At 40.8% G+C, this 27,073-nt stretch overlaps 1 protein-coding gene across 5 annotated transcripts in view; it reads right to left on the bottom strand.

The window, feature by feature from the left end:
* The window catches only part of LOC311060656 (pleckstrin homology domain-containing family S member 1-like), a 38,075-nt gene extending 16,212 nt beyond the window's left edge, over positions 1-21,863 (bottom strand). For 2 of the 5 annotated variants that reach the window (XM_084078909.1, XM_084078913.1), the window contains exons 1-7: positions 21,532-21,863; positions 15,774-15,847; positions 12,826-12,876; positions 11,663-11,757; positions 10,338-10,456; positions 6,599-6,733; positions 930-1,005 (exon numbers count right to left, since the gene is read on the bottom strand). In XM_084078909.1, the coding sequence (XP_083935035.1) occupies positions 930-1,005; positions 6,599-6,733; positions 10,338-10,456; positions 11,663-11,757; positions 12,826-12,859 (459 nt within the window). In that variant the 5' untranslated portion in view covers positions 12,860-12,876; positions 15,774-15,847; positions 21,532-21,863. Of the gene's footprint in view, positions 1-929; positions 1,006-6,598; positions 6,734-10,337; positions 10,457-11,662; positions 11,758-12,825; positions 12,877-15,773; positions 15,851-19,421; positions 19,472-21,525 lie in introns of all 5 variants that reach the window. The other 3 variants (XM_084078911.1, XM_084078912.1, XM_084078910.1) reach the window with 3 other exon arrangements.
* Between the last annotated feature and the right edge of the window lie 5,210 nt (positions 21,864-27,073).

The following is a 27,073-nucleotide window of genomic DNA, read 5'->3' as shown; positions in this document are numbered from 1 at the left end:
TCAAGGCTTCATGGGGTGTGTAATTGATAGAAAATAAGTCATTTATCTAAGGTACCAAAACTAAAAGTACTATAAAAAAAGAAAACGGCAAATCTTTTTTTTTAAATAACTTAATATGATAAGATCAGCTAGCCAAAGTACAGGGATAAAGTGGTTAATGTACATTTTGTAATTTGAATTCTAAATCTGCAACTAATAACTAAAGCTGTCAAACAATTATAGTGCAGTAAAAAAAAGTACAATATTTGCCTCCGAGAGGTTCTGGATAGTATATTGAAAGTGGAAAATCTACTCAAGTAAAGATAATTGTACTCCAATTTGTGTACAGTACTTGAGTACACGTACTTAGTTACTTTTCCACCACTGCATGAGCGCACCAGTATGACAGCATAAAGTATCTGTCTGGTGGAAACCTCATAATGTCCAAAACTGTTACTTTTCAGGATTCACAGTGTGTGTGTGTGTGTGTGTGTGTGTGTGTGTGTGTGTGTGTGTGTGTGTGTGTGTGTGTGTGTGTGTGTGTGTGTGTGTGTGTGTGTGTGTGTGTGTGTGTGTGTGTGTGTGTGTGCGCGCGCGAGTGTGTGTGTGCGAGCAGTGGTGGAAAGTAACTAAGTACTGTACTTAAGTAAGATGTTGAGGTATTTGTACTTTACTTGAGTATTTCCAATTTCCAATACTTTTACTTCTACTCCACTACATCTCAGAGGCAAAACAATTACTTTTACTCCACTACAATTATTTGAACACTTTAGTTACTAGTTACTTTTCAGATATAAATACATTACATTATGAAACATACATTAACCACTTCAGCCCAGTCAGTGTGTGTGTGTGTGTGTGTGTGTGTGTGTGTGTGTGTGTGTGTGTGCGTGCGTGCGTGCGTGCGTGCGTGTGTGTGTGGCTGTCAGAGGTGAGGTGAGTTACTCTACCTCTGTGTCGAACACTCGATGCGGCCGATATTTCAGAGCGTCAAACAGCACGGAGAACCACTCATCTACCTCCGAGCTGGAAGCACATAAACATAGAATATATAGTTACAAAAATACCATCATTAGGCTACATGCTAGAGCAGTGGTTCTCAAACATTTTCTTACTCTCTGTGAGCTTGTATATCTGCTATTATTGAATAGCCAACGTATAAAACATGGATAAAGTGGTTAAAATGATTGTGATGCTATACACATTTTTGTTAAAGGGATAGTTCACCCCCAATATCGATTACACACCCCATGGAGACTTGAATTCATGGGGATTTTTTAGTTTTGTTGCATTCCTAAGCGAGTGAACAAATGGAACCAAATGGACCCTTACGGGTCCATTTGGTTCCATTTGTACACTCTCAGAGTTACACACCTGTAAGGGGCCATTTGGAAGCCCATGAGGGTCCCAACTGTAGACCCACTGGTGTAACAGAGTGTTTCCAGTGGGCCAACATGCACAATATCAGCACCCTGACTCTGTTTGACCAGAATGGAACAGAGCCTTCATTAGTATCATTGGTAACACCTGTGAATGTCTTCATAATATGGCTGCTGTGAATAGAGCGTATTGAAGTTGAACAAGCGGACAACATCATCATTTTTTTTTCTTCCCCAAAATAGCCTGAGGAGAGTGTGTGCAGTGTCATCTTGTCATGTTTTATGAGCTAGTAAGTGTCACTGCTGATGACTCTGGCCATGGCCAACACAGAGGGCATGTTCATTTGATCCTTTGGCCAAGAACTGAATAATCATAGCAATTCAGCAATGCATTTATTAGTTTAGTAGATTTCTAAAAACAGGGTCGACGCTCATAGTCTAGTCTAGGTTCACCCTTTTGACCTATAACCCATCTGGACACAGAGTCCCTCTCTCTATAATCGTTTTTTTTGTTTGTTTTTACCATTGAACAGGATCCTCCTTAGTGCTTTTAGTCGTCTAACTTGGACCCAGGGTGGTTTAGATACAATAGTCCATCTTTTCAGACCTGGCCCATGTGGGGACATAGCTGGTCCAGTTTTATTTCCGGTTCATTATTTGAGCCATGAAGCGATGCAAAGAATAATAATGAGGCTTTGTTTATTTATATGTCACTCTGTCCACTAGTCCAGTGTGGTTCTCAAACTTTTTCATGTCAAGGACCCCCAAATGGACACTTATTAGCCCGGGGACCCCCATTAGAAAAGATATGCCAGGGACCCCCATGAGAGAAGATTTTTTTTTACAGCTCTAGCAGTGATTCTCAACCATTTTAACTTCAAGGACCCCCAGTTTGACATGTATTAGGCTACGGACCCCCATTTAATGACATTTCTATCTCTTGGACCCCAATTTATATTGTAAACTCAATGTTGATTTAACTCTGAGAGTGTACAAATGGAACCAAATGGACCCGTTAGAGTCCATTACCGGAGTCCCCCAGGGGGTCTATAGTATACTTGGGCCCCCTCTTTTTTTCCCCCAATACGCAAGCTATAAAACAGGGGTTCCCAAACGTTTTTGATTGTTGAGACCCAAAAGAGAAATTGCATGTCTTCCCTGGATCCAAACTAGCAAAAATAGCCAATCTACAACACATAGCTATGCGACACATTGTGAGCTTTCTTTCACTGCTTCATATAGGCCTATATATATTTTGAAATGATACTAATAATAATAATAAATAATGGGCTATTTACCCATAAAAAACGCATGGGTTTGCAGGCCAAAAATGGGTCCCGACCCACTGTTTGGGAAACGGAGGCATAAAACAAATGGTAACAAATGTCATGGTCTAATGACGTTTGTTTGCGTTTGAACAGGTCTGGGGATAGTAGTCACAGGTCTGTGGCTTAACCGCGGGTGTGTTGGTGAGGTGCAGACTGATGGAACTATTAATATCATCCATTAACAGTCTATCAAGTCGTGTCAGTTTATTTATAAAGCTTATGGAGCTGACCTCAGATGCCCCTGTGAGTCAGCCCATTACTTGTCATTCATACTCGAAATGAATGCTGTATTTTCCACTGAAAATGCAGCATTTTTTTTGGTCAGCATGTTAAGTAAAAGTATCAATACTGCAATGTAGAAATACTCTGTTACAAGTGAAAGGCCTGTGTTCAAAATGTTACTTGAGTAAAAGTAAAAGCAATGCATCGCGACGCATTGTGAGCTTTTAGATTGTATATTTTCAAATGGCCGAAATGTATATCTATTGTACTCTAATCTATTGTACTTTTACTCCTCTACACAATTATTTGAAAACTTTAGTTACTAGTTACTTTGTAGATTTTGATTACAAAACATACAACTTAACCACTTCAGCCCTATATACTGTACATTTCGGCCATTAGCCGATCTACAAGCTCACAATGCGTCGCATCATTGTGAGCTTGTATATCTGCTATTTTCAAAAGATGTTTATACATTTTTATATATTTGTTGGTACTTTAAAGGAGGAGTTCACCCAAAAAAGTGCTTATTTTCTATCAATTGCACACCCCATGAAGCCTTGAATCCATGGAATTATTGTTGTTTTTGTGGCATTCCTAAGCCAATAATTTGATTCCTGTCTCCTACCGGCTAATGTATCCGGTAGGAGAAACAAAGTAGATTATTTGTGTCTCCTACTGGATACACACCCGGTCATCAAATTATTGGCTTAGGAATGCCACGAAAACAAAAATAAATCCATGAATTCAAGGCTTCATGGGGTGTGCAATTGATAGAAAATAAGTACTTTTTTGGGTGAACTCCTCCTTTAAGTACATTTTGTTACTAATACTTTTGTACTTTTACTCAAGTACATTTTGAATTACGGACTTTTACTTGTAATAGAGTACTTCTACATTGCAGTACTGATACTTATACTTAAGTGATTTTTTTTTTTACTTTTTCCACCACTGGTTATGGTACCTGTGGGGTGAATATGTGTTCATGCAGCCTAAATTAGAGGTATGCTCCTTGAGTAAACGTTACAAACGTGACCCCTTAGTCAGATGGCTTTGTTGTGGTGTTTTATTATCATAACACGCTTGGCTTCATGCCAAATGAAGAGTTTTTTGTTTTTTTAAAGAAGCTTGTGCAGTGACCCCCCCCCCCCCCCCCCCCCCCCCGCAAAAAAAATAAGAAGCAAAAATGTACTTCCTACTACAGCACCCCTAACTTAAAACGCCTTCCCGCGGGCGCAGTAGCGTTTTAACCCTTTAAGACCGGGAACGCGTCTTTGGCTATTCAAAAAGTAGCAGATATATATATTAAAAAAAAAATCTTGGACCATTTGTGCAAATCTTTGAATGTATATATACTAGGCCCGATCCAAGATTGGTCTTGGAGGCATGTGGAGTGATCCTGTGCTTGCGACCCCGGACAAACTTTCTGAGCTTTTGTCAATTATACAGTAGTAAGATAGTAAGATAGTAAGATATGTTTTAAAGGGAACCTTTTTAACACCAATCTGTGCTTCTGGGGGGGTCCCTGGAACAACATATTTTGATAAGGGGGTCCAAATACAGATCATTTTGGGGAAAAGAAAATCACATGGGAAAAGTTGGAGCACCACTGATATAGCAACTTAATTTTTTTTCAAAAAACTGTTAGGACATTTGTGTAATATATATTCAAAGAGTTGCACACATTTGCACGACCGCACTATGAGCTTGTATATCTGCTATTTTTCAAATGCCAAAGAAGTGACACAGATCCTTTCCCGGATTGAAAGGGTTCAATGCGGAAGTCTTGCAATACGGTAGCTTCAATAATACCCCGCGGCCCTGGGCCTTGGTGTGAACAGACAGGGTGTTTGGTGTCTTTATCTTTCTTATTCAGATCCACCGCCCGCTCTTTCATCCACTCAACAATAGGACACAGGTATTTACTCATGTCTGTCCTGTCTGGTCAGGTTCTTCTTTTTACTTCCCTGTGGAAGGGAGGGTCTCACTGCCTGTCTGTCTCTCTCTCTGTGGAAGGGAGGGTCTCACTGCCTGGCTCTCTCTCTCTCTCTCTCTCTCTCTCTCTCTCTCTCTCTCTCTCTCTCTCTCTCTCTCTCTCTCTCTCTCTCTCGCTCTCTCTCTCTCTCTCTCTCTCTCTCTCTCTCTCTCTCCTCAGCTAGCCTGCAGACCACACAGTCCCAAGCTCACTGTGAGCTTGTAGATCTGCTATTTTATCGCTGAATATTCGTCCCGGAATAGGGACACTGGGGTCCTTGAGGGGGTCTCAGGGGGGTCCTCAAAAGTAGCTAATATAGCATCAAAATAAGTTTTATAACTTTAACTTGAAAATAGACAATGTACAAGCGTGACGCGTTGTGAGCTTGTAGATCGGCTATTTAAAAAAAAAAAGATTGAAAATATTTGGAAAAATGGGGAATATAACAACACAAATCTTGTATGGTGATCCCTGGCACAAAATATTTTCAGATGGGGTCCACAGCCAAATACATTACAATATGTTAATTTGGGGGTCCTTGACATGAATAAAAAAAGAAAACCAGTGCGTTCAAGTGGTTCAAACCTATACTTCGATATATATATACGCCAAATAACAAAAAATAGCCTGTATTCACCTGTTTCCTAGGCTGTGTGTTTTCCACTTCCTGTCGATTTCATCCAATGAAATCCAATGAAACTGGTCAGATGACCAATGATATCCAATGAAATCGACAGGAAGTGGAAAACACACAGCCTATAGGAAACAGGTGAATACAAACTCTGCTATTTTGTTCGCCTACTATGACGTACCCAGGGTAGGGACGCTAGGGTTCATGTGGTTCAAGGTTGTGTTTTATTATTACATCACAGTGGTGGAAAGTAACTAAGTACATTTACTCAAGTACTGTACTTAAATAAAATGTTGAGGTATTTGTACTTCACTTGAGTATTTCCAATTTCCAATACTTTTACTTCTACTCCCACTACATCTCAGAGGCAAATATTGTACTTTTACTCCACTACAATTATTTGAAAACTTTAGTTGCTAGTTACTTTTCAGATATAAATGATTACGTTATAAAACATAAACTTTAGCCCTATTTTATACCTAGGCTATTTGAAAATAGCCGATCTACAAGCTCACAACGCATCGCATCACAGCGCGTTGTGAGCTTGTAGATCAGCTATTTTCAAACATTTTAGTACTTTTACTTTTGGTACTTTAAGTACATTTTGATGCCAATACTTTTATACTTTTACTCAAGTACATTTTGAATTCTGGACTATATTGCAGTATTGGTACTTTTACTTAAGTAAAACATTTGAGTACTTTCTCCTCCACTCCATAATAAAATGTATTCTTGTTCGGCTTCCTTCAGACAACGTAGCAGCATAGGTAATAATGATAATCCTCCTATAATTTGAGAAACCTCTGTCTGTTTGTTTGTAGTGCGTGGTGAGACCAAAACTGTTCTGCCCGGTTCTCCTCAGTGGCTGGAGCAATTGATCTGAATTTGCACACAGCCATTCACCATTACCATGTGCACGGAACAGTGAACCCCTTTTTTCGTTTTCACCAAATGTCAGCTGTTTATTAGCGTTTTTGTGTTCGCTGGCTCCCGGGTTGCCAGATCAGGTGCGCATGTCCCCCCACGGGTATGGACTAGTAATAATAATAGCAGTAAAATATGTATGTCCATTAATGTTCCTGACCTGTTCTCTCCGATGAGGAAGTAGTCTCTCTCTGCGGTCTTGATGAAGAGGACACAGGCAGGAGAACACTTGAAGTTCTTCAGCACCCAGTTCCACTTGGGATGGTTCTGTGGGCTGATGTACAAGCGCATGATCCTGACACACGCACACGCACACGCACACACACACACACACACACACACACACACACACACACACACACACACACACACACACACACACACACTTCTTTAGGACACAGTTCACTTAGTGATAGTTGTGCAACATCCTGACAGACCAGACAGGATCGTAGATCGTAAATCTACGACTAATTATGATGCCTTCATTCACTGTGCGCGCGCATGCGTGTGTGCGTGCGTGCGTGTGTGTGTGTGCGTGTGTGTGTGTGTGTGTGTGTGTGTGTGTGTGTGTGTGTGTGTGTGTGTGTGTGTGTGTGTGCATGCTTGCGAGTGTGTGCACTTGTATTACTGTACTTGTGAGGACCAAATGTCATTGACATTGTCTAGACATTGTGACGACATATTCCTGGTCCTCACAAGATAAATGGTTGGTTATGGTTAAAAACAAAAACATTTTTTACAGTTAGGAAAATATTCAGGTTGGGGTTAGGTTTAGGATTAGACATTGAGAGGTTAGGTTTAGGAGTCGGAATTACTGCTGATTTATGCAGAGTTTAATGCCGGAGTCGCATACCAAAAATAGCAGATCTACAAGTTCTACAACTCTATTTTCGGCGTGTGACACCGAAGTGCAACTAGGGTCAGGGTCAAAAATGGCAGAGGGAAGTTACAAAATTGCCTTCCTAAAATCGCGATCCTAAAATGTTGATGTCCTCACAAGAATGTAATACCAACGCGCGTGCGCCTGTGTGCGAGTGTGTGTGCGGCTGTGTGCATGCGTGTGTGTGCACACGCATGACCTGCATTCACATAGTTATTTCAATACAGGAGACTGCATGTCAATACAAAGTGTGAAAACACACAGGACAAATTGTTTAGAATGTGATCATATTTGTGTGACCTCATGTAGCGCGACATTGTGATGGGATGTCAGACCACATCACACCGGCGTGAAATAATGCAGTATATGGTCTGCTCGCCATGTTTGGGCTTGCGTCCTAAATGTTGTTCAAACCAGTGGTTCTCAAAAAGTTTCACGTCTAGGACCCCTAAATGAATATGTATTTGTCCACAAACCCCCATCTGGAAATATTTTGTGCCCAGAGAGGGACCCCCGTACTAGATTTGCGTCGTTAAAATTTTCAGAAAAATATGTATTATTTTCTCCAAGATTTGTTTGAAAGCAGCCTAAAAGCCTAAAATCTAAAAGCCTGCAATGTGTTGTGAGCTAGTAGATCGGCTATTTTCAAATAGCCGATGTAAACAGCTCAAAAAAAGTTTGGAAACTTAACTTCGGACAATTATATCTCCCCTTTAATAATACCAATTGGTATTGTGTTTTATATCATTTTTATCGTTGATTAGTCACCTTTACAAGGAGGTACAGCTTGTAAGGATCGGGCATTCGTGGAATGAGCAACACAGCTAAACGTGTGGGTAGCGCCTCCAAAAAATGTGCCAAAATCACCCAATATGCTTCTGTTGGTAATCGCTCTTGTTTTGAGCAACCTGCCAGCACACACCTGCTGAGAGGTGTGTGCCAGTAGTCACAGGTGTGTGACTGCCTCACAGGTGAGTGACTGGCACCTGAACATGGGTTCTGCAACTTTGTTGAGTTGGAGTGTGTATGCTCCAAGCAGCAACACTGCCCCATGGAAAGATGCCACGTTTGTCCCTTCAGGATAAGGCCCGTGCAATAGGGCAAGTGAAGCTGATGTTCTGTTACGCAGATTACGCATTATTTGATGTCAGCCCTGGTACCATTTGCAGGCAGGTGTGTGCCAGTCACATGTGTGACTGGCACCTGAGCATGGGTCCTGCAACTTTGACGTCTGTCTTTGGTTCCGTTGTGCAAATCTGGCCTGTAAATCTATGGTTCCTCAGTTACAGTAAGCAAGGGGTCTTGGGTTGTTGTCTTCCTTGTTGACTTCACCAGTCTCACAGAACTTGGTCTTAAGTTTGCAAATGGTACCAGGGCTGACACCAAATAATGCTGTCACTCTGATTCACTTGCCCTATTGCACAGGCCTCATCCTGAAGGGACAAACGTGGCATCTTTCCATGGGGGCAGTGTTGCTGCTCGTGCCGTGCCCCCCGAAACTCTAGTAGATATATATGCATGTGATCATGTAACCTGTAGTCGTTTCTTTGGGGCATGTTTTCATAGACCTGGTTGCTTATTTATCCCGCAAAATCTGGCAATACTGCTTGTAAACACTGCAGTCAACTATGGCCCACTTATTGGTAGCATTTAAAGTAGCATTTACATGACAACATTTACAGCAGCCTTGTTTGCTCACAAAACATGCTTCTGCCTAACAGTATGTACAGTATGTAGGCCTACCTTTACATCGCAAGTGCTTAAGCTAAATGATGTCCCGCCTCCCCCTATAGTGCCGTTTCACCTTCGCATGCAACGCAAATAACTCCTACTCGAAAACCAAATAATTAGAAGCATATCTACTGTATAGCTTGCAGATTAACAGCAAAAATCATAATTTGAAGATACTTTAAAATATATATTTTTGTGAACAGAAACAACAAACAGATGACAACTCGGGCACATCAGGCGGTGTAATTACAGACTGTCTGTGTCATTCTGGCAGTGGACTGTTTTTCCTTGTGTGGATGTGTTCTCCTATGCAGACTACTTTCCTATACGTGGACCTACAGTACCATGTGGATTTTACCTGTAGATTGAACCTTATGCAGACTACCTTCCTATGACCAATTATTTGTTTACCAACATTGAGACTGGACGCACAGGTGATTGTTTCATGCAATCAATTCACAACCTGTTGTTTTGGGGTGACCCCCTCGTGTGTGTTGGCTAGTGAGGCGCGTCCTAGCGAGAACTGACAGAATGGGTTTCACTTGGAGCCAGTGTGATGTTTGGAGGTCTATAAGGGGTCTATACGCGGACCGACGAGTTGATGCTTTTTGCACCTTTGTGTCTGACCTCACGTACACAGCTGCGACTTTTTTATACTTTTAGTTTTTTTTAATTACATGTAAATATCTTCGACTTTTGGTGTGTTTCTTCCCTATGTTTTCTCCTTGCTCTCCCCCCTCCCCTTCCTGAAAACTATGACTGTTGGAGCTTGCGCAAAAAAAAATCATCCACTTCACGCCTGCGAACCTGTAAATGTGACAACAGTGGTGAAAAAAGTACTCAAATGTTTTACTTAAGTAAAAGTATCGATACTGCAATGTAGAAATACTCCGTTGAAAGTAAAAGTCCGGAATTCAAAACTTACTTTACTAAAAGTACAAAAGTATTGGTATCAAAATGTACTTAAAAGTACCAAAAGTAAAAGTATTAAAATGTTTGAAAATAGCCTAGGTATAAAATAGGGCTAAAGTGTTTAATGTATGTTTTATAATGTAATATATTTATATCTGCAAAGTAACAAGTGACTAAAGTTTTCAAATAATTGTAGTGGAGTAAAAGTACAATATTTGCCTCTGAGATGTAGTGGAGTAGAAGTAAAAGTACAGACAATTGGAAATACTCCAGTAAAGTAAAAAGTACCTAAACATTTTTACTTAAGTACAGCACTTGAGTAAATGTACTTAGTTACTTTACACCACTGTAGTGACAATAAAGTTGATTGACATACTGTGATAGGTCGATCTCTCCCAGATGTCTGTCCCGGTCCTCTGCGTTCTTGAAGTACTTGAGCTGGTGTTCCTGTTCGCTGATCTTGTACAGCACAAAGAAACGCCGCTTCCACGATTTCTGCCGGAGGAGAGACGGAACAAAGCACTAACACCGACATGTACTTCATTATTGTCGCTGTTGGGGAGAGGGAAACCTCATAACTCCGAAACCGTTCGGTTTTGAAATTAAAATAGTGAAAGTGTAGACGATCAACAAGCCCACAGTGCCTCGAATCGTTGTGGGCTTGTAGATCAGCTATTTTCACTATTTTGTGTGAGACACTGTAGTATGCTGAAGGCATTCATTTACGAAAAAGAAACATACAAGGTTTTTCTGCCCGACAACAACAGTGACATTGAGTGTGTTATTCTTAAAACACTGGCTTTCAGTCCTTGAGGCTAAATAATTGATAGTTATGTTTTTCCAGTTGGGGTCCAAGAGATGAAAATCGTTTATCAGATGGGGGGTCCATGGCCTAAATGCATGTCATACTGGGGGTCCTTGAAATGGAAAAACGTCTTAACGTTTTCCAAAATCTACAAAGCGCCATAGTTTGTTGTCATGCTATGATGACAACCATTATTCTATATAATGTAGAAGTACTCAGATATTTTACTTAAAGGGCAAGACCACTTTAGTAGAGGTTTGGGTTGTTTAGTGAATTATCAATTTCTAATCAATGGAGCAGTTATTTTTGATTTCTTGTCCACCTTTGGAGATACATCATGGCAAGGTAACATGAAAAACGCTGGCACTTTGGAACTTTGGAAGCATAGTACCTGGCCCTCAATGTGTTAAGTGTATAATGCTCTTGGAGTTACAGACAAATAAGGATCTGTTTGGACGCCCTGGTGTTCTCCTCGACCAGTATTGCCACGTCTGCTTATTATAAGCGACTTTGGGCTTGTTTTTCTATAAAGTTGCTTGTACATATTGGTAGTTGCGGGTTGCGTTCTTTAGGGCTTGTAGTTGCTTATTTGGGCTTGCTTCCTAAGTTGTTTTCAAATATTTTCATGTCAAGGAAACCCCACTACACAACCCAAACCTCTACCAAAGTGGTCTTGCCCTTATAAGTATTACCACAATATAAAAATACTCCGTTACAAGTAAAAGGCCTGTGGTCAAAATGTTACTTGAGTAAAAGTACAAAAGAATTGACATCAAAATATAGTTCAAGTACCAAAAGTAAAAGTATTACAATGTTTGAAAATAGCATATCTGCAAGCTCACAATGCACAGTACTTGAGTAAATGTACTTAGTTACTTTACACCACTGGAACCCACCTCTGTGTTGGGCCATTTGGCGGGCGGAGACTTGTACAGGTAGCCAGCCTTCACCTCTGTTAGCGCCTCCACTGGGTAGAACAACGTTTTTTCACCTTTAACAAGAAACAGAACACACATAATACATCATTATTAATACTATACACTCTCATGGTGTGACCTTCCATTATTTCTTTAGTTTAATCCATTCGATTAAGGATAAGGATAATTCCTTTTAACAGGTCCGTTCATGAAAGTCCTTGCGGTCTTGTTTCCAATGAGGGCCTGATTCAAGTCGATACTTGAATTCATGGATATTTTTTAGTTTTTGTGCGGCAGCGGTTCCGGTAGGAGACACAAAGAGTCTCCTTTGTGACCGCTGGTCATCAAATTATTGGCTTAGGAATGCGACAAAAACAGAAAAAATATCCATGAATTCAAGTCTCCATGGGGTGACTAATCGATAGAATTGGGTGAACTATCCCTTTAAAACAAAGAACCAGTTCATACAGTGCAGCAAAAGTTCAATGCTGACTGTTTATGTTAATCGTACATTATCTTAGTTCATATGGCAGTGAGATCCGTGATCATATTGGGTTTGTGTATTCAGACATTGCCGAGAACAGCCAATCTACAAGCTTGCCACGTGTTGTGAGCTTGTAGATTGGCTGTGTCGTACGATAAATCAGGCAGCAGTGTCAGAGTGACTTTTTGTGTTTATTCGTAAATTAACACCCTACTTGATCATACTACAGCGTCACACAAAAGCATCACAAGTAGCAGATCTACAAGCTCAAAATGCGGCACTTTTGAGCTTGTCGATCTGCTACTTTTGCCGTTTTTGAATTTGAATCCTGAAAAGTAACAACAAGCTCTACAAGCTCATGAGCTTGTAGATCTTCTATTTTTGAAAAATCGTGGACAATTTGTGCAAATCATTGAATATATCACCCATTCTTGAGAATCGGGACAAATCCTTTATTTATTTCTATTTTTGTATATATTCTTCAATTATGCCGGGAAAATATATTTTAAAAGATCAACGTGGTGATTAAACTATTATAACTACTATATTAAACTATTAAACTATGTAATGGGCCAACCTCCCACAGTTTTTGTTGTTAGATGTCAAGATGGCATATCTGACGGAGTTGACATCTGACGGAGTCTGGCGGCATATTTACCTGGAATCTTTTGGCTATGGCTGCCCCTGAGCATGTTGATTGTTGACACCCCTACAAGAAAAGATAGCAAACATTTATTCTATTAGCTTCTACAGTCATTTGTTTTTTATTAACATTTAGCTTGGGGGGAAATTACAGTACAGAGGCACAAGTGTACAATTGTATCATTTAAAAAAAAAAGATTTTTACAGTTTCCTATTTATCTCTGTATGTAAAAAAAACTAAAACAAAGAAGAAAATACCATATAATTGGCAGTTATCGTAGGCTATGTGTGTTATTTCAAGTGTATTAAACATGGAAATGGTTTTCCCAAATATGCATCGTATAAAAGATTTAAATAAACCCCATTAGGAAAGCAATTAACTAACACAAAAGTGAATGAATAAAGATAACTAAGATCTAGTTAAGAAAGAGAAAAAAGAAACAGTAGAAAGAAGAGGTGAGGGAGGGTGTGGGTTGAAGGAAATAGAAGTAATGAAAGGGTTCCATGTAAGGAACATTTGAGCAGAGCTGCCCTGTACGTCATTGGTTCTCAAAGTGGGGTCCGGGGACCCCCAGGGGTCCTTGGGGGGGGTTCCAGGGGGTCCCCAGAAAAAGTAGTTAACATAGCATCACGATCACTTTTAACACTTATATGTTGGTTATTATTTTATATATTTTTTACGTACATACATCTTCTCTTCTTGGGGTCCCTGGCACAAAACATTTTCAGATGGGGGTCCGTGGCCCAATATATATCAATTTGGGGGTCCTTGACTTGAGAAAGTTTGAGAAGCACCGCTTTACGTTATAATTTAAATTTGATCTTTTTCTAACTTAGGAAAAGACAGATCTTTATCTCTGCTCTTCTTTTCAAAGTCTCTCCTCAGACAGTGGGGGACGGAGTCTTATTTAAGGGTCAAACGTGCTGGAGAACTGGTTTGATGCCTCGCGTGGCAAACCGTTTGAAAAGCAAACAGGAGGGATTTTTTGACGTGGCACATTCTTCCCTTTGTCCCCGAGTCTATTTATTTATTTGTTTTAGGAGCGAACACGCCGCCTAAAGATGAAGTCCCGTACTTGAAACACATTTCTGCACCGCGACATCGAGCATGTTTTTTTTTTTTAATTTGCGCTTGTTCTTTCTTTTATAGTGCTTGTTTTGGCAAAGCTGAAGCGGATATATACTAATTCCTCGTTTGGTGCGTTTACGGTCGTTTAACTTATAAATGCATTCTGCTGTATGGTGTGGCTGAACACTCACATACATTTATGAACATGGAGGGGTCCTAGGGGGTCCCCAGCATAATTTGTTACTGTGGCTATTAAAAAATAGCAGATATACAAGCTCACAGCACGTCACTTCATGCCGTGCTGCGAGATGGTACATCTGCAATTTTTAAATAGCGACGGTAAAATTAAAAAAAAAAAAACATCTTGAAAATATTTGAATTTTTTTGAAAAATATAATAGAATATAAATATAATCATTTTGTATTTTTTAACATAAATCTTCTCTTCTGGGGGGTCCCTGATCGGGGGGTCCCTGATCGGACAGGCCTAGAGTATCAGGTTTGGGGATAAAACAGCAGAGGCAATGTTGAGATGGTTAACCCATTAAGACCGGGAACGCATCTGTGTCATTTTAAGATTTCTTTGGCTATTCAAAAATAGCAGATCTACAAGCTCATAGCACGGCACTGTGTGCCGTGCTATGAGCTTGTAGATCTACTATTTTTGAAAAATCGTGGACAAATCATTGTATTTGTTTTAAAGCGAACATTTTTCACTCCAATCTGTGCTTCTGGGGGTCTCTCCCTGGAACAACATATTTTGAGACGGGGGTCCGCGGCCAAATACATATAATTTTTGGGGGTCCTTGACATGAAAAAAACAACATATGTTTTTTCAAAAAACTGTTAGGATTTAGAAGACATTGGTAGAATCCCCAGAAGCAAAGATTTAAGTTAAAAATGTTCGCTTTAAAAATATATAAATTCAAAGATTTTTCACGATTTTTAAAAACATTGCAGATCTACAAGCTTGTGGCGCGGCACTCTGAGCTTTGAGCTTGTAGATCTGCTATATTTTGAATAGCTAAAGAAATCTAAAATGACACAGATGTTTTCCCGGTCTTAAAGGTATAGGGTAAGTTATTTACTTTGGTTAAAATACGTGTTAAATAGCTCTATACTCATTGCTATAGAGTGTTTGTTCAGTAAAAGGAGTCTCCCATGTCTCTCCAGCTCTTTATTAAACAGAAAATGCATTTCCAGTGCTCTCTTCTGATTGGCTTACATTTTGTCACCTATATTCTGTTTACTAAAGAGCTGGAGAGACCCCTGTGACCGAACAAACGCTCTGTAGCAATGATTACTATCACAATATAGTACTTTAAGCTTTTTTTTTAACAACATTTTTATCCCACGATTTTGTAACCCTATTTTTAACACCCAGTGCCAATTGTCTATGTAATCCTGGGCACTACCTTCCCTCTGCCAACCTAGGGAGGCCAGGGCCGAGCGTATGCCTCCTTCAATGCATGAGAGCCAACTGACCTTCTTGTCACCTGACAGGGGGGAGTTTCCCTGGTTGGATGTAGCGCGTGGAAGGAACACGTTATTCCAACCAGTTCCCTTTCCCTCCATCAGGCGCCCAGGCTGGCCAGGGGGAGGCAGTATAGTGACCAGGATTACTGCATGTTTTTGTGAGGGTACCTACCGTAGGAGACACGGGGAGAACATGCAAACTCCACACAGAAAGGCCCTTTCGCCAACCCCACCGGGTATGGGCGCTGATGACGCGGAGGAGAGAACACGCCCCCCAGTGCCCACAGCGTCCCCTGCGGGAATCAAACCCAGGACCTTCTAGCTGTGAGGCGACAGCGCTACCGACTGCACCACCGTGCCCCCTACTTTAACCTTTTTAACACAAAATAAATAAATACCCCAAAATATCATTTACCCTACCTTTAATGGGTTAAGGATGTGCAGGGGGAGGGATGAGGGGTACACGGAGAGAAGGATGCTGAAGATGAAGCTGTCTGCAGGCAAGAGGAGAAGAGGAGGTGCCAGAGAGGAGGTGTATGGATACCGTGAGAGAAGACATGCAGGTTAGTGACTGAGGAAGATGCAGAACGAAGAAAGAAATGGAAACAAATGGTCCCACTTTGAGAACCTGTGGTCTAAAGTCTCAAAGGGTGGTCTGGGGATCCCCAGGGGTCCTTGGGGGGGGATACCAGGGGGTCCCCAGCTAAATTAGTTAGGGTTAGGGTTAGATTGCAAAAGATTTCCAAAAAAATACACAATTTCCTATTTTTTTTTATGAGATGGGGGTCAGCGGCCAAATCATCATCATTTTGGGGGTTCTCAAACCTTTTCATGTCAAGGACCCCCCCCCAAGTTGATACATACTTGGCTGCGGACCCCCATCTGAACATATTTTGAGCCGAGGACCTCCAGAAGAGGGGATTAATGTAAAAAAAAAAAGATTATTCAAAAATGTCCATACATTTTCGCAGCTTGTAGATTTGCTGTTTTTGAATAGCCAACATATACATGGATAGAGTGGTTTAAATGATCCTGATGCTATGTTAGCTACTTTTACTCGAGACCCCTTGGAACCCCCCCCGAGAACCACTGGTCTAAAGGTCGCCTCGATAAGGGAATCATTATGTGAAGCTGTATTCGCTGTGATCAGTGACATGAAACTGTTCTGGAATCAGCTGAGTGGAGTTACAACGGACGTGGCTCCAGCAACGACAGACGATTCTTTCATTTCAAGGACCCCCCAGTTTGGGATGCATTAGGCCTCACAGACCCCCATAACTCTGAGAGTGTACAAATGGAACCAAATGGAACATTACAAGTCCATACATTTTGTACACTCTCCGGGTTAGAGATCTGTAAGGGTGCATTAACTGCATTTGGTTCTTAATTATCCCCGGGTCTCCTATTTCTGTATTGTGAGGCCGCCATGACGTGTGAGTACATCCCCCCCAGCCATGATATACAAGTACACCCCCTGGACATGACGCTAGTATGTTGCAGGGACCCCCAATCCAAGCCTTGACACGGATTACCAACCAGGGGGGCACTGGGTCCCATTCAGTGGTGGAAAAAAGTACTCAAATGTTTTACTCAAGTAAAAGCATCAATACTGCAATGTAGGAGTACTCCGTTACAAGTAAAAATGTACTCGAGTAAAAGTACAAAAGTATTGGTATCAAAATGTACTTAAAGTACCAAAAGTAAAAGTACTGAAATGTTTGAAAATAGCAGATCTACAAGCTCTACAAGCTTGTGAGCTTGTAGATCGGCTATTTTCAAACAGCAAACTATTTTCAAATAGCCTAGGTATAAAATAGGGGCGGGCTAAAGTGGTTCATGTATATTTTATAATGTGATCATTTGTATCTGCAAAGTAACTAGTAACTAAAGTTTTCAAATAATTGTAGTGGAGTAAAAGTACAATATTTGGACACGAGATGACGTGGAGTAGAAGTAAAAGTATCGGAAACTGGATATACTCAAGTAAAGTACAAATACCTCAAAATTGTACTTAAGTAAATGTACTTAGTTACTTCCCACCACTAGTCCCATTTGTATAGTCTTTCGTGTGACCTGGCCGGGGAATCGAACCCTGACCTCACAGTCTCAGGGCGGACACTCTAACCACAAGACACAAGCCCCAACTGCTGCTAATCAGTGCAGGTTAGTGCCTTTATGGTTGCAGGGCTCTGCCATCGGTGTGTGACTGTAAATGTAATGCACATTGTAAAGTGCTTTGGACATATATGTTTGTTATGTATGTTAGACATGTTATGAAAATGCACCATTTACGCATTAGGAGGTTATTCTCTATCTACTTAACTAGAGTTAGGAAAAGGCCTTGTTTCACGCAGCAAGAATGAGTTTCTCTGCGAGCAAAACCTTTTGTCTTAAAGCCTCACTACGGTATTATTTTTAATGAATAAAAAATAATTTTGTCCAATCTGTATGGTAGAGTATGTTAATACAACATAACTTATACAATCTGTATGGTAGAGTATGTTAATACAATATAACTTATACAATCTGTATGGTAGAGTATGTTAATACAATATAACTTAAATAACTGGGGAGGTTGTATTTTGTCTCCCTTCTATTGAGACATATAGATCGTGCCAAAGGTCATGTCTCACCCAGACACAGGATCTGACAGAATCAGAAAATGGGACCTGATGGTCAAGATTCAATGTATCCCCTGAGCAAGCAGGCGGGCTCTATTAGTCAATGGTAAAAATGTCAGCACTTAAGCAAACCAAGTTCAAATCCGGGTTAGAAGAGAAGAGTTACATGCTTTAACTAACTCTTAACACAATCTCTTTCTATATTATGTGAGAATTGGAACTTCTGTAATAGGCTCTATTCACAGCAGCCATATTAGGAAGACATTCACAGGTGTTGCCAATGATACTAATGAAGACTCTGTTCCATTTAGTCTAGCACAGTGGTTTCCACGACCCCCATAACCCTGAGAGTGTACAAATGGAACCAAATGCACCCGTTACACACCTGTAAGGGGCCATTTGGAAGCCCATGAGGGTCCCTGGACCCCAACTGTAGACCCACTGGTGTAACAGAGTGTTTCCAGTGAGCCAACATGCACAATATCAGCACCCTGACTCTGTTTGACCAGAATGGAACAGAGCCTTCATTAGTATCATTGGTAACATCTGTGAATGTCTTCATAATATGGCTGCTGTGAATAGAGCCTATTGCATGTAATTATGTATTTTTGGTTTGTTTGTTTGTTTGTTTGCCTCTTCAGCATCCTGAAAGAGCTATTCACATGAATTACCTGAAGGACCAGTCAGAATACTCAAGACAGAGACCCTGCTAGAGAATGTTGGAGCCTGCCTTGTCACCTTCTTCATCTATTATCTAATTGTCTTATTTTGCATACGGCATTTAACCCATTAAGATCTGAGGACGGTGTAACAAATGCCTTCTAAATCAGTATTTCTCAAACTTTTTTTCTGCCAAGGACCCTCAAAATGATATGCATTTGGCTGCGGACCCCCATCTGAAAATGTTTTGTGCCAGGGACCCCCAGAAGCGAAGATTTGTGTTAAAATATTGTGAGGCCATCAATAACCTGCTGAATCGTCAACAACAGCTGAGTTGTTTTGTTTCGCAGTGCAACGGGTTAATATCGTTTGGTCGGTGACTCCTTAAATTTGGCAAAAATTCCCCTAGTTAAAGCATTGGTTCTCAAAGTGGGGTCCGGGGACCCCCAGGGGTACTTGGGGGGGGGTTCCAGGGGGTCCCCAGCAAAATGTGTTAATATAGCGTCACAATCATTTTAACCTTATATACTTTGGCTATTCAAAAATAGCAGATCTACAAGCTCATATCCTGAACATTTTGTGCAAACCTTGGGATATATATATTTTTTAAGACAACATTTTTAACTCAAATATTTGCCTCTGGGGGTCCCTGGAACAAAAATATTTGAGATGGGGGTCCGCGGCCAAATTCATATCATTTTGGGGGTCCTTGACATGAAAAAGTTTGAGAACCACTGGGTTAGAGCACATAGCACATAAATAAGGCTATACTCCTTCCACAGCTGACCTGAGGCTATTCGTTGCATGGCACCCTCCCCCTCCCTTCACCGTTTCTCACTGTCAAAAATAAAGCAGAACAAATAAATAAGTAATATTGTTGCGTTCTGACAGAAACCTTGTTCCTCCAAGTTACACATGTTTATGTTTTTCCATAAATTAACGCCCTTCTCCATCATACAAAAGTGTCGCGCAAAAGTAATGAAAATACCAGATCTACAAGCTCGCAACTGAGCTTATAGCTCGGCTATTTTCACTAAATGTTTTAAATAATACAATTCTAATGTAGAATAGACAATATATAATGTTATTTTCATGTTGTATTGAAATGCCCTTTTATAATGTGTTGATTTTGCACACGTGTCTTAATGCTTAATATTTTATGTAAAGCTGTTTCATGTCAAATTGCCTTGTTGTTGCAATGTGCCATACACACACTCGTCCTGGTCACTCTTCACTCCAGACATTTTGACAAGCCATAAATCTGTAAATGCCGAACTTGCGTTGTTTACATTCTTCACAAACATCTCCTGTGAGAATCAGTGAAATGCTGCCTCAGCGTTTACCTCATTTAAAAGTTCCAGAGTTTATGTTGTTTGAATTGCTCTGTATTTAATGTACATGACTTCAGTTAGGGCTAGGGTTCATTTGAGTAACACCGAGCAAAATAAACACTGAGTGAGTTCCACAATCATAAACATGGCCGGAGCTCCGCTGTCTGTAGATTACCTTTGTGTTCTTAAATTAACCCATTCAAACCGGGAACGCAGCTCTGTCATGTCTTTGGGCTATAAAAAAATAGCAGATATACAAGCTCATAGCGCGGCACTCGGTGCCGCACTATGAGCTTGTAGATCTGCTATTTTTGAAAAATCGTGAAAATGTGTGCAAATCTTTGAATATATATATTTTTAAAGCGAACATTTGTAACTCAAATCTTTGCTTCTGGGGGGGTCCCTGGAACAACATATTTTGAGATGGGGATGTTTTCTAAATCCTGCTATCAGTGGTGCTCCAACTTTTCCATGTCAAGGACCCCCAAAACGATATATGCATTTGGCCACGGACCCCCATCTCAAAATATGTTGTTCCAGGGACCCCCAGAAGCACAGATCGGAGTAAAAAATGTTCACTTTAAAACATATATATATATATTCAAGGATTTGCACACATTTTCCACTCTTTTTTTTTCTTCAGATCTACAAGCACATGAGCTTGTATATCTATTATTTTTGAATAGCCTAAAGAAATCGTAAAATGACACAGATGCGTTCCCGGTCTTAATGGACTAATGAGTATTGCCATGATATTTTCTTGACAAACTGACCCACTAAGCGCAACCATGTTTTGCACTAAATCTTGCTGCTCCTGCGTTACTTGTAGCGCATGTTATTCATGGCAGGCAATCTGTGCAAGCGAGTGTTGTCACAAAAGCCAGGTTTGCTCTTTTGCAAACCCCTTTGTCACACTTTGTTGTGAACTGGGTTACCGTTTAGCACATTCTGAGTATGTTTTTTTATCTATTTCGTGCACTCACTCTATGACTGAAAGACATGTTCAGGCATGATTCAGGGTCGATCAGTGAGGCACTTTTAACTACTTGCAACCTGGCGTCACTGGGCATGTCATTGTCAAAAAAGTTTCTAGAAGCTTTCTAAAGCTTACACCGCGACACATTGTGAATATAGGCTATGTGACACCATTGTACGAAAGTCTGAAATTGAGCTTAAGCGGTCAGGACTGCAATGCAAATAAGCTCTCAAGCTTTTTTTGTGTTTTTATCCTTTCACAGATATCGTCAAATATGTCATAATATGCATTCTTGCCAATCAAAACGCCAATCAACATCAAAACAATCGAGAAACAGATGAAGGTCAGCCACGGCAAAGATTTACAGCGTAAACACAAGCTTGAAAAGGATGCAAATAATCCTAATACACAGCACATATCGTCAAAACCAGCAAAAGTCGCAGATCTACAAGTTTCAAAATTGTGCATCTGCTACTTTTGATGCGGAAAAAACAAAAAAAGTTTAAACATGGAGATAATAGGTTTCTGACGGGCAGCGACGATACACATGAGAGTATCTCTATACTTGCAAGAGAAAGAAGCACGCTTACCTGTTGTTTGCGCCTGTGCTCAGATCCTGCGCGTGTCAACACTCCTGTGTCAACTCTTGGCTCGTCAGACGACACTGTGACTACTGTGACGGTGTTGCTACAGAGGTCGTCTTTCCACAAAGCAAGAGTTTCTGGTTCTCATTTGGCACTTTTTTTTTACAGTCGGTGGTGGTTGATCCGTGGGCCAGATACAGTACAGGATTCCTGGCAGGACATTCCTTCCTTTTACCGGGGTTTCAAAAGTTTCCACTTTTTGGATGACATCAGGGAAGATCCCAGGAATGTGGAGGCTGACGGTTCATTGCAAACCGTGCGGGTTTGCGATGAGTCCAACTCGCTCTGCAACCTGCCCGGTGCTGTCATTTACCGTCATTTACAGTATGGGCTTGCAGGAGGCAGAGCCAAACTTCAATCAGAATGAGATCATCATGCATGTACTGTAAACAACATGGACACGGAAACCTTTGTTGTCCAAATAGAGCTCAATGTGCATTCACAGGAGCACAAGGGACAACATGCAAAACAGTAGTGCGAAATAGATTAAAAGAAAAAAAAGGCTAGACATGCATGTACTGTAAACCAGTGGTTCTCAAACTGTTTCATGTCAAGGACCCCCAAATTGACACTTATTAGCCCGCGGACCCCCATTTGAAAAGATAAGCCAGGCACCCCCATAAGAGAAGATTTTTTACGGCTCTAGCAGTGATTCTCAATCATTGTAATTTAAGGACCCCCCCAGTTTGACATGCATTAGGCTACGGACCCCCATTGAATGGCATTTCTATCACTTGGACCGTAATTTATATTGTAAAATCTATGTCAATTTAACTCTGAGAACCAAATGGACCCTAACGGGTCCATTTGGTTCCATTTGTACACTCTCAGAGTTACAGACCCATAAGGGTCTATTTGGTGCCTAATCAATCATTTAGCTGGGGACCCCCTGGAACTCCCTCAAGAACCCCTGGGGGTCCCCGGACCCCACTTTGAGAACCAATGCTGTAAACAACATGGACACGGCAACCTTTGTTGTCCAAATAGAGCTCAATGTGCATTCACAAGAGGACAAGGGAAAACATGCAAAGCAATAGCGGGAAATAGAAAAAAAAGGCTAGACGTGCATGCACTACACAATGCACATACACACACAGACAATCAGGCACATTAACGTGCATAGAAAAAAAGACAACAACAGCACACTTAAGAACCCTCTTATGCACCCTCGTGTCCCTATTCTGGGATAAATATTGGTAAAAGGAAATAGCAGATCTACAAGCTCACACTGCTCCGGTTTACCGCTGAGTCCCCCAGGGGTCTATAATATAATAGGCATCTTATCCAAGAAACTAGGATAGCAGGTAAACCATGAACATAATATAGCCTCTGTCTAAACAAAATGCTATCTAAATAACAATCAGTGCATTCAAACTACAGTATAGGTTACCAGGTAAGCCATGATCCTGGCCTCTCTAAAAATAACGTGGCATCTAAACTACATTCTTAACATCTGTGATCAAGGAAAACATTTATAGAAATAAATAAAGATTTTTTACATCTGATTTTTTACTTTTAGTTATGCCCATACATAACTAAAAGTCTGCAAATACTTTGACTGCGCATATCCCCGGGCAGTGCAGCAGAGCGTACCCCCAAGGGGTCCGCGAAGCATTCGCTGAGGGTCGACCTGTCTCACAAAAAATAAAATTAATTCACCTGTCCTGAATGGTGCTAATAGTTGCTACTACTACTACTTTGTTTAGGGATGTTCAGCAATACAAATGCAATGCATGTACACACAGCGCATAACCCAAAGTCTGCAAATATTTTGAGTGTGCGCATTGCTGGGTATGGACTAGTATAAATATACAACACAAACTAGTCTACAAGTATACTTTTTTCCCCCTTATAATAATATTTTCACCAACAACAGATTTCCTTTGAAGAAATATCTATGCTAGTTTATATAACAGCAGACAAAAAAATAGGTTTGCGCAACTGTCTAAAAATGTCAAGGTCAGGTAAAATAAGCATTAGTTTGTATCATGAAGACGTTTTTTTTTCTTTTTCTATATATCATTCGCCCAACCTTACATTAATTCGTTTTCCAGTTTAATATTTACTGCAGTATATTTAATTATTCACCACTTTAGGGTTTGAGGTTTGAGGAGAATATTTTGCCAGCCCACAGGAGCCAGGGGAATTCTGATGTTGGAAAGAACACAAGAGGTGTTGCGGGAATTAGTAAACATCTGATTGAGGTGGCGAAGGTATTTCATTCTTCAACTTACCGTAAGGCTCAATCGGTTGGCACGGGAAGTCCCTCTGAACAAGAGACATTCCATCCATACATTACATTTTCACGTACCCACAGGCAGTCAAGTCAGTGTGATTCGAACAGCATATTTTCATACGAGGCCAACTCGATGTTGGCCATTCGATCTTAGCCATTTAGCAGACGTACATACAGCACGTACATACAGCATCACAATCATTTGAACCACTTTATCCATTTATACATTGGCTATTCAAAAATAGCAGATCCACAAGCTCGAGCTTGAACACCAGCTATTTTTGAGCATTTTTGAAAAATGTTGAAAGTGGAAAATTTGGAATTTCTTTTTTTTTTAAACACAAATCATATTCAGATGAGGGTCCGCAGCCAGATACATATCAATTCGGGGGTCCTTGACATGAAAAACTTTGAGAACTACTGACATAAATAGAGTGCAGAGAGAAAAATGGAGAGCATCAAAGAAACGAGGATACAAGGTAAACAATGAATCTAGCTTCTGTCAAAACATTTTGCTATCTAAACATTCTGACGTTTGTGGTCAAGAGAATAACACAAGTAGCAAACAACATGAGAAGAAGTGACCAAGATATATCTATAGAGAGTAAACTAGAAGAAGACGCTTCACATTAGAAGACAACAAAAACATATTGTTGCTGTCGGGCAGAATACTCTTATCTCCTTATGTTTTGCACCCTGTCTGTCTGTCCGTCCGTCCGTCCGTCCGTCCGTCCGTCCGTCCGTCCGTCAGCTAGAACAGCTTATCTCCGGCACCGTTGGCCCGGTCGCTGCGAAACTGTGCACACACACTCCCTCGATACAATGCCAATTCAGAACCTCTGCCCTAAATTTCTCACATGGGCCTGTTATAGCGCCACCAGGAGGCCGATCACTCCTACAGATTTTATCCAAACGTCATGCAAATCGGTACACAGTATCTCTATAGTCATGTGATCAACACGGATATGTCCGATTTTCTATATTCCATCCTCATTGGCTAGGGTTGGATTCCAAAATTTGCAGGATTGGTTCGTTTTGAACAAAATGCCTCAAATCATGAACGCAGTGTCCGATTGCCGTGAAAGGCCTAAGAAGAAATGGCACCCTTTTCACTTTCACTATTTTGGGCACGTGGCAAAAAAAAGAAAGAAAATTCATAAAGTTTGGTTTAAAAGTAGGTTAAGTGATTTTCTTTTCATTAAAATAAGTGTTGAATAGCTCTGTATTCTGATAGTACTCATTGCTAGCGTGTTCGTTCAGTAAGAGGACTCAGTCTCCATGTCTCTCCAGCTCTTTAATAAACTTAAAACGCATTTTCAGGCAGGGATACCCATTTTATCCAATAAGGAGAGAGAACTTGCAGATTTAAACAAGTTAAATTGGAAGTGACGGCACTAAGAAATGAGCAGATACAATTGGAACTGTTGCGACACTATACAATTGAAGCTGATAAATACTGTAGGTACTCTCTCCTGATTGGCTGAAAATCAGGAGAGAGTTCCACACACCTGAAAATGTATTTTCTGTTTATTAAAGAGCTGGAGAGATGGGAAGGCCTGTTACTGAACAAACACTATAACAATGATTACTATCAGAATATAGTGCTTTAAAGGACGACTTCACCCATGACATCATCGTTAGCCAGGATAGTTTTTCTTCCAACAAGATTTCAATTTTATTATTTAGATTCGTATTAACGCGAGAACAATGGATTAGAAAGCCTGCCGTTTCCATTAGCTTGGATTCCCCATCGATGATGTCACTGGTAGACGGGTTTCTGAACTGTCCACAGCCCTCCTCTGAGACACAGAGTGAGTAGATAGAAATGGTACCCTTTTATCATGAGCATTAGTGAGGACCAATTATATGAAGACTAGAGGTCCGGCCGCCCTATGGGCGGCCGCCCAACTAGCCGCGCACGGGGTACCAAAATCGTGGGATAAAAATGTCCAAAAGAAAAGTAAAAAAGAAATATATATATATATATATATATATATAAATATATATATATATATTAGGGATGTCCGATATTATCGGCCGATATTAGCATAAAAATTGATATCGGGAAAATATCGGTATCGGTTTTTGAAAAATAAATAAATAATAATAATATATATATATTTTTTTGCTTTATAAATAAGTTACAGGAGTTCTTACTGTATATGGCGTGTGTGATATGAAATTTGAGCTTACCCTAATCACAATAATCCCCGCATATATCGGTATCGGTTGATATCGGTATCGGTAATTAAGAGTTGGACAATATCGGTATATCGGTTATCGGTAAAAAAGCCAATATCGGACAACCCTAATATATATATATATATATATAATTTTTTTTTCTGGGGGTCCGCGGACCCCCTGGGAGTGTTGGTTCCCCCACGGACCCCCGTGGAACATGGCGGACCCCTTCGCCTGTTATTTTTTTTTCATGAAGGTGGTTGCTTGTTTCTGGCGCAAATGTGGCAACACTGATATTTTCTTGTGTTTTGTGCTTGTCTTCGGGCAACGTGGCAACGCAGATAGCCAGCGTGTGTTGACTGTGTCGTTGTTGTGGGGACATGAGAAAGTCGGCTGCATGTTTTGTTTTGTGTTTGGGATGTACATGGCACGTGAATGACGGACATATTGTGATACAGACATGACTGAAGTGAAAGCAACGGCCTGGGTCATCAAAAAGGTAAGCTAGAGGGGGGGGGGATGAAGCGAAGGACGCGCTTGTGTTGTTCTGCTGGCGATGCAGAGATGCGGAGTTTCAATGGCGGCCGCTTCGTGTTGTTTCGGCTAAACCCGTCGGCGTTCGGTGTCGGTGGTGCGCACGGTAAACGGTGCGGAACTGTTTCCCCTTCCGTTGGGGTCGTAATGTGGTGAGTAGAATTAATTATGTTGCGAGGTGGAAAATATGTAGTGAGCAATGATAGGTGGCCTACGCCACCCGTAAATTCAGCGCGCACGCCGTGGCTACTGTGGTGGCGAGATGTGGTGTGTCGGTGTTGTGTTTACTCGACAACAGAGCTGTGGGTATGGCGTCAGCGGCGGGGCGGAAGTCAATCCTCGATTATATAAGTAGATAGGTTGAAAATGTGGGAAATCGTCCTTTATCCTTTTAACAAAAAACGATTGGTTTAACATGTGAACCCCAGCATAAATCGTCAAGCGTGTTTTTGTCTGTGACGTACAACGCAGTGTATAGGGTCCACTTCACGAAGTGGTTAACAGAGTAAACAAAACAATCCTTTTTCTGACCTTTGA

This window comes from Gymnoscopelus microlampas (assembly GCF_963454915.1).
Source record: "Gymnoscopelus microlampas genome assembly, chromosome: 14".
Lineage (NCBI taxonomy): Eukaryota > Metazoa > Chordata > Actinopteri > Myctophiformes > Myctophidae > Gymnoscopelus > Gymnoscopelus microlampas.
The sequence above is the reverse complement of the archived record's forward strand: the minus strand, read 5'-3'. Positions and strand labels throughout refer to the sequence as shown.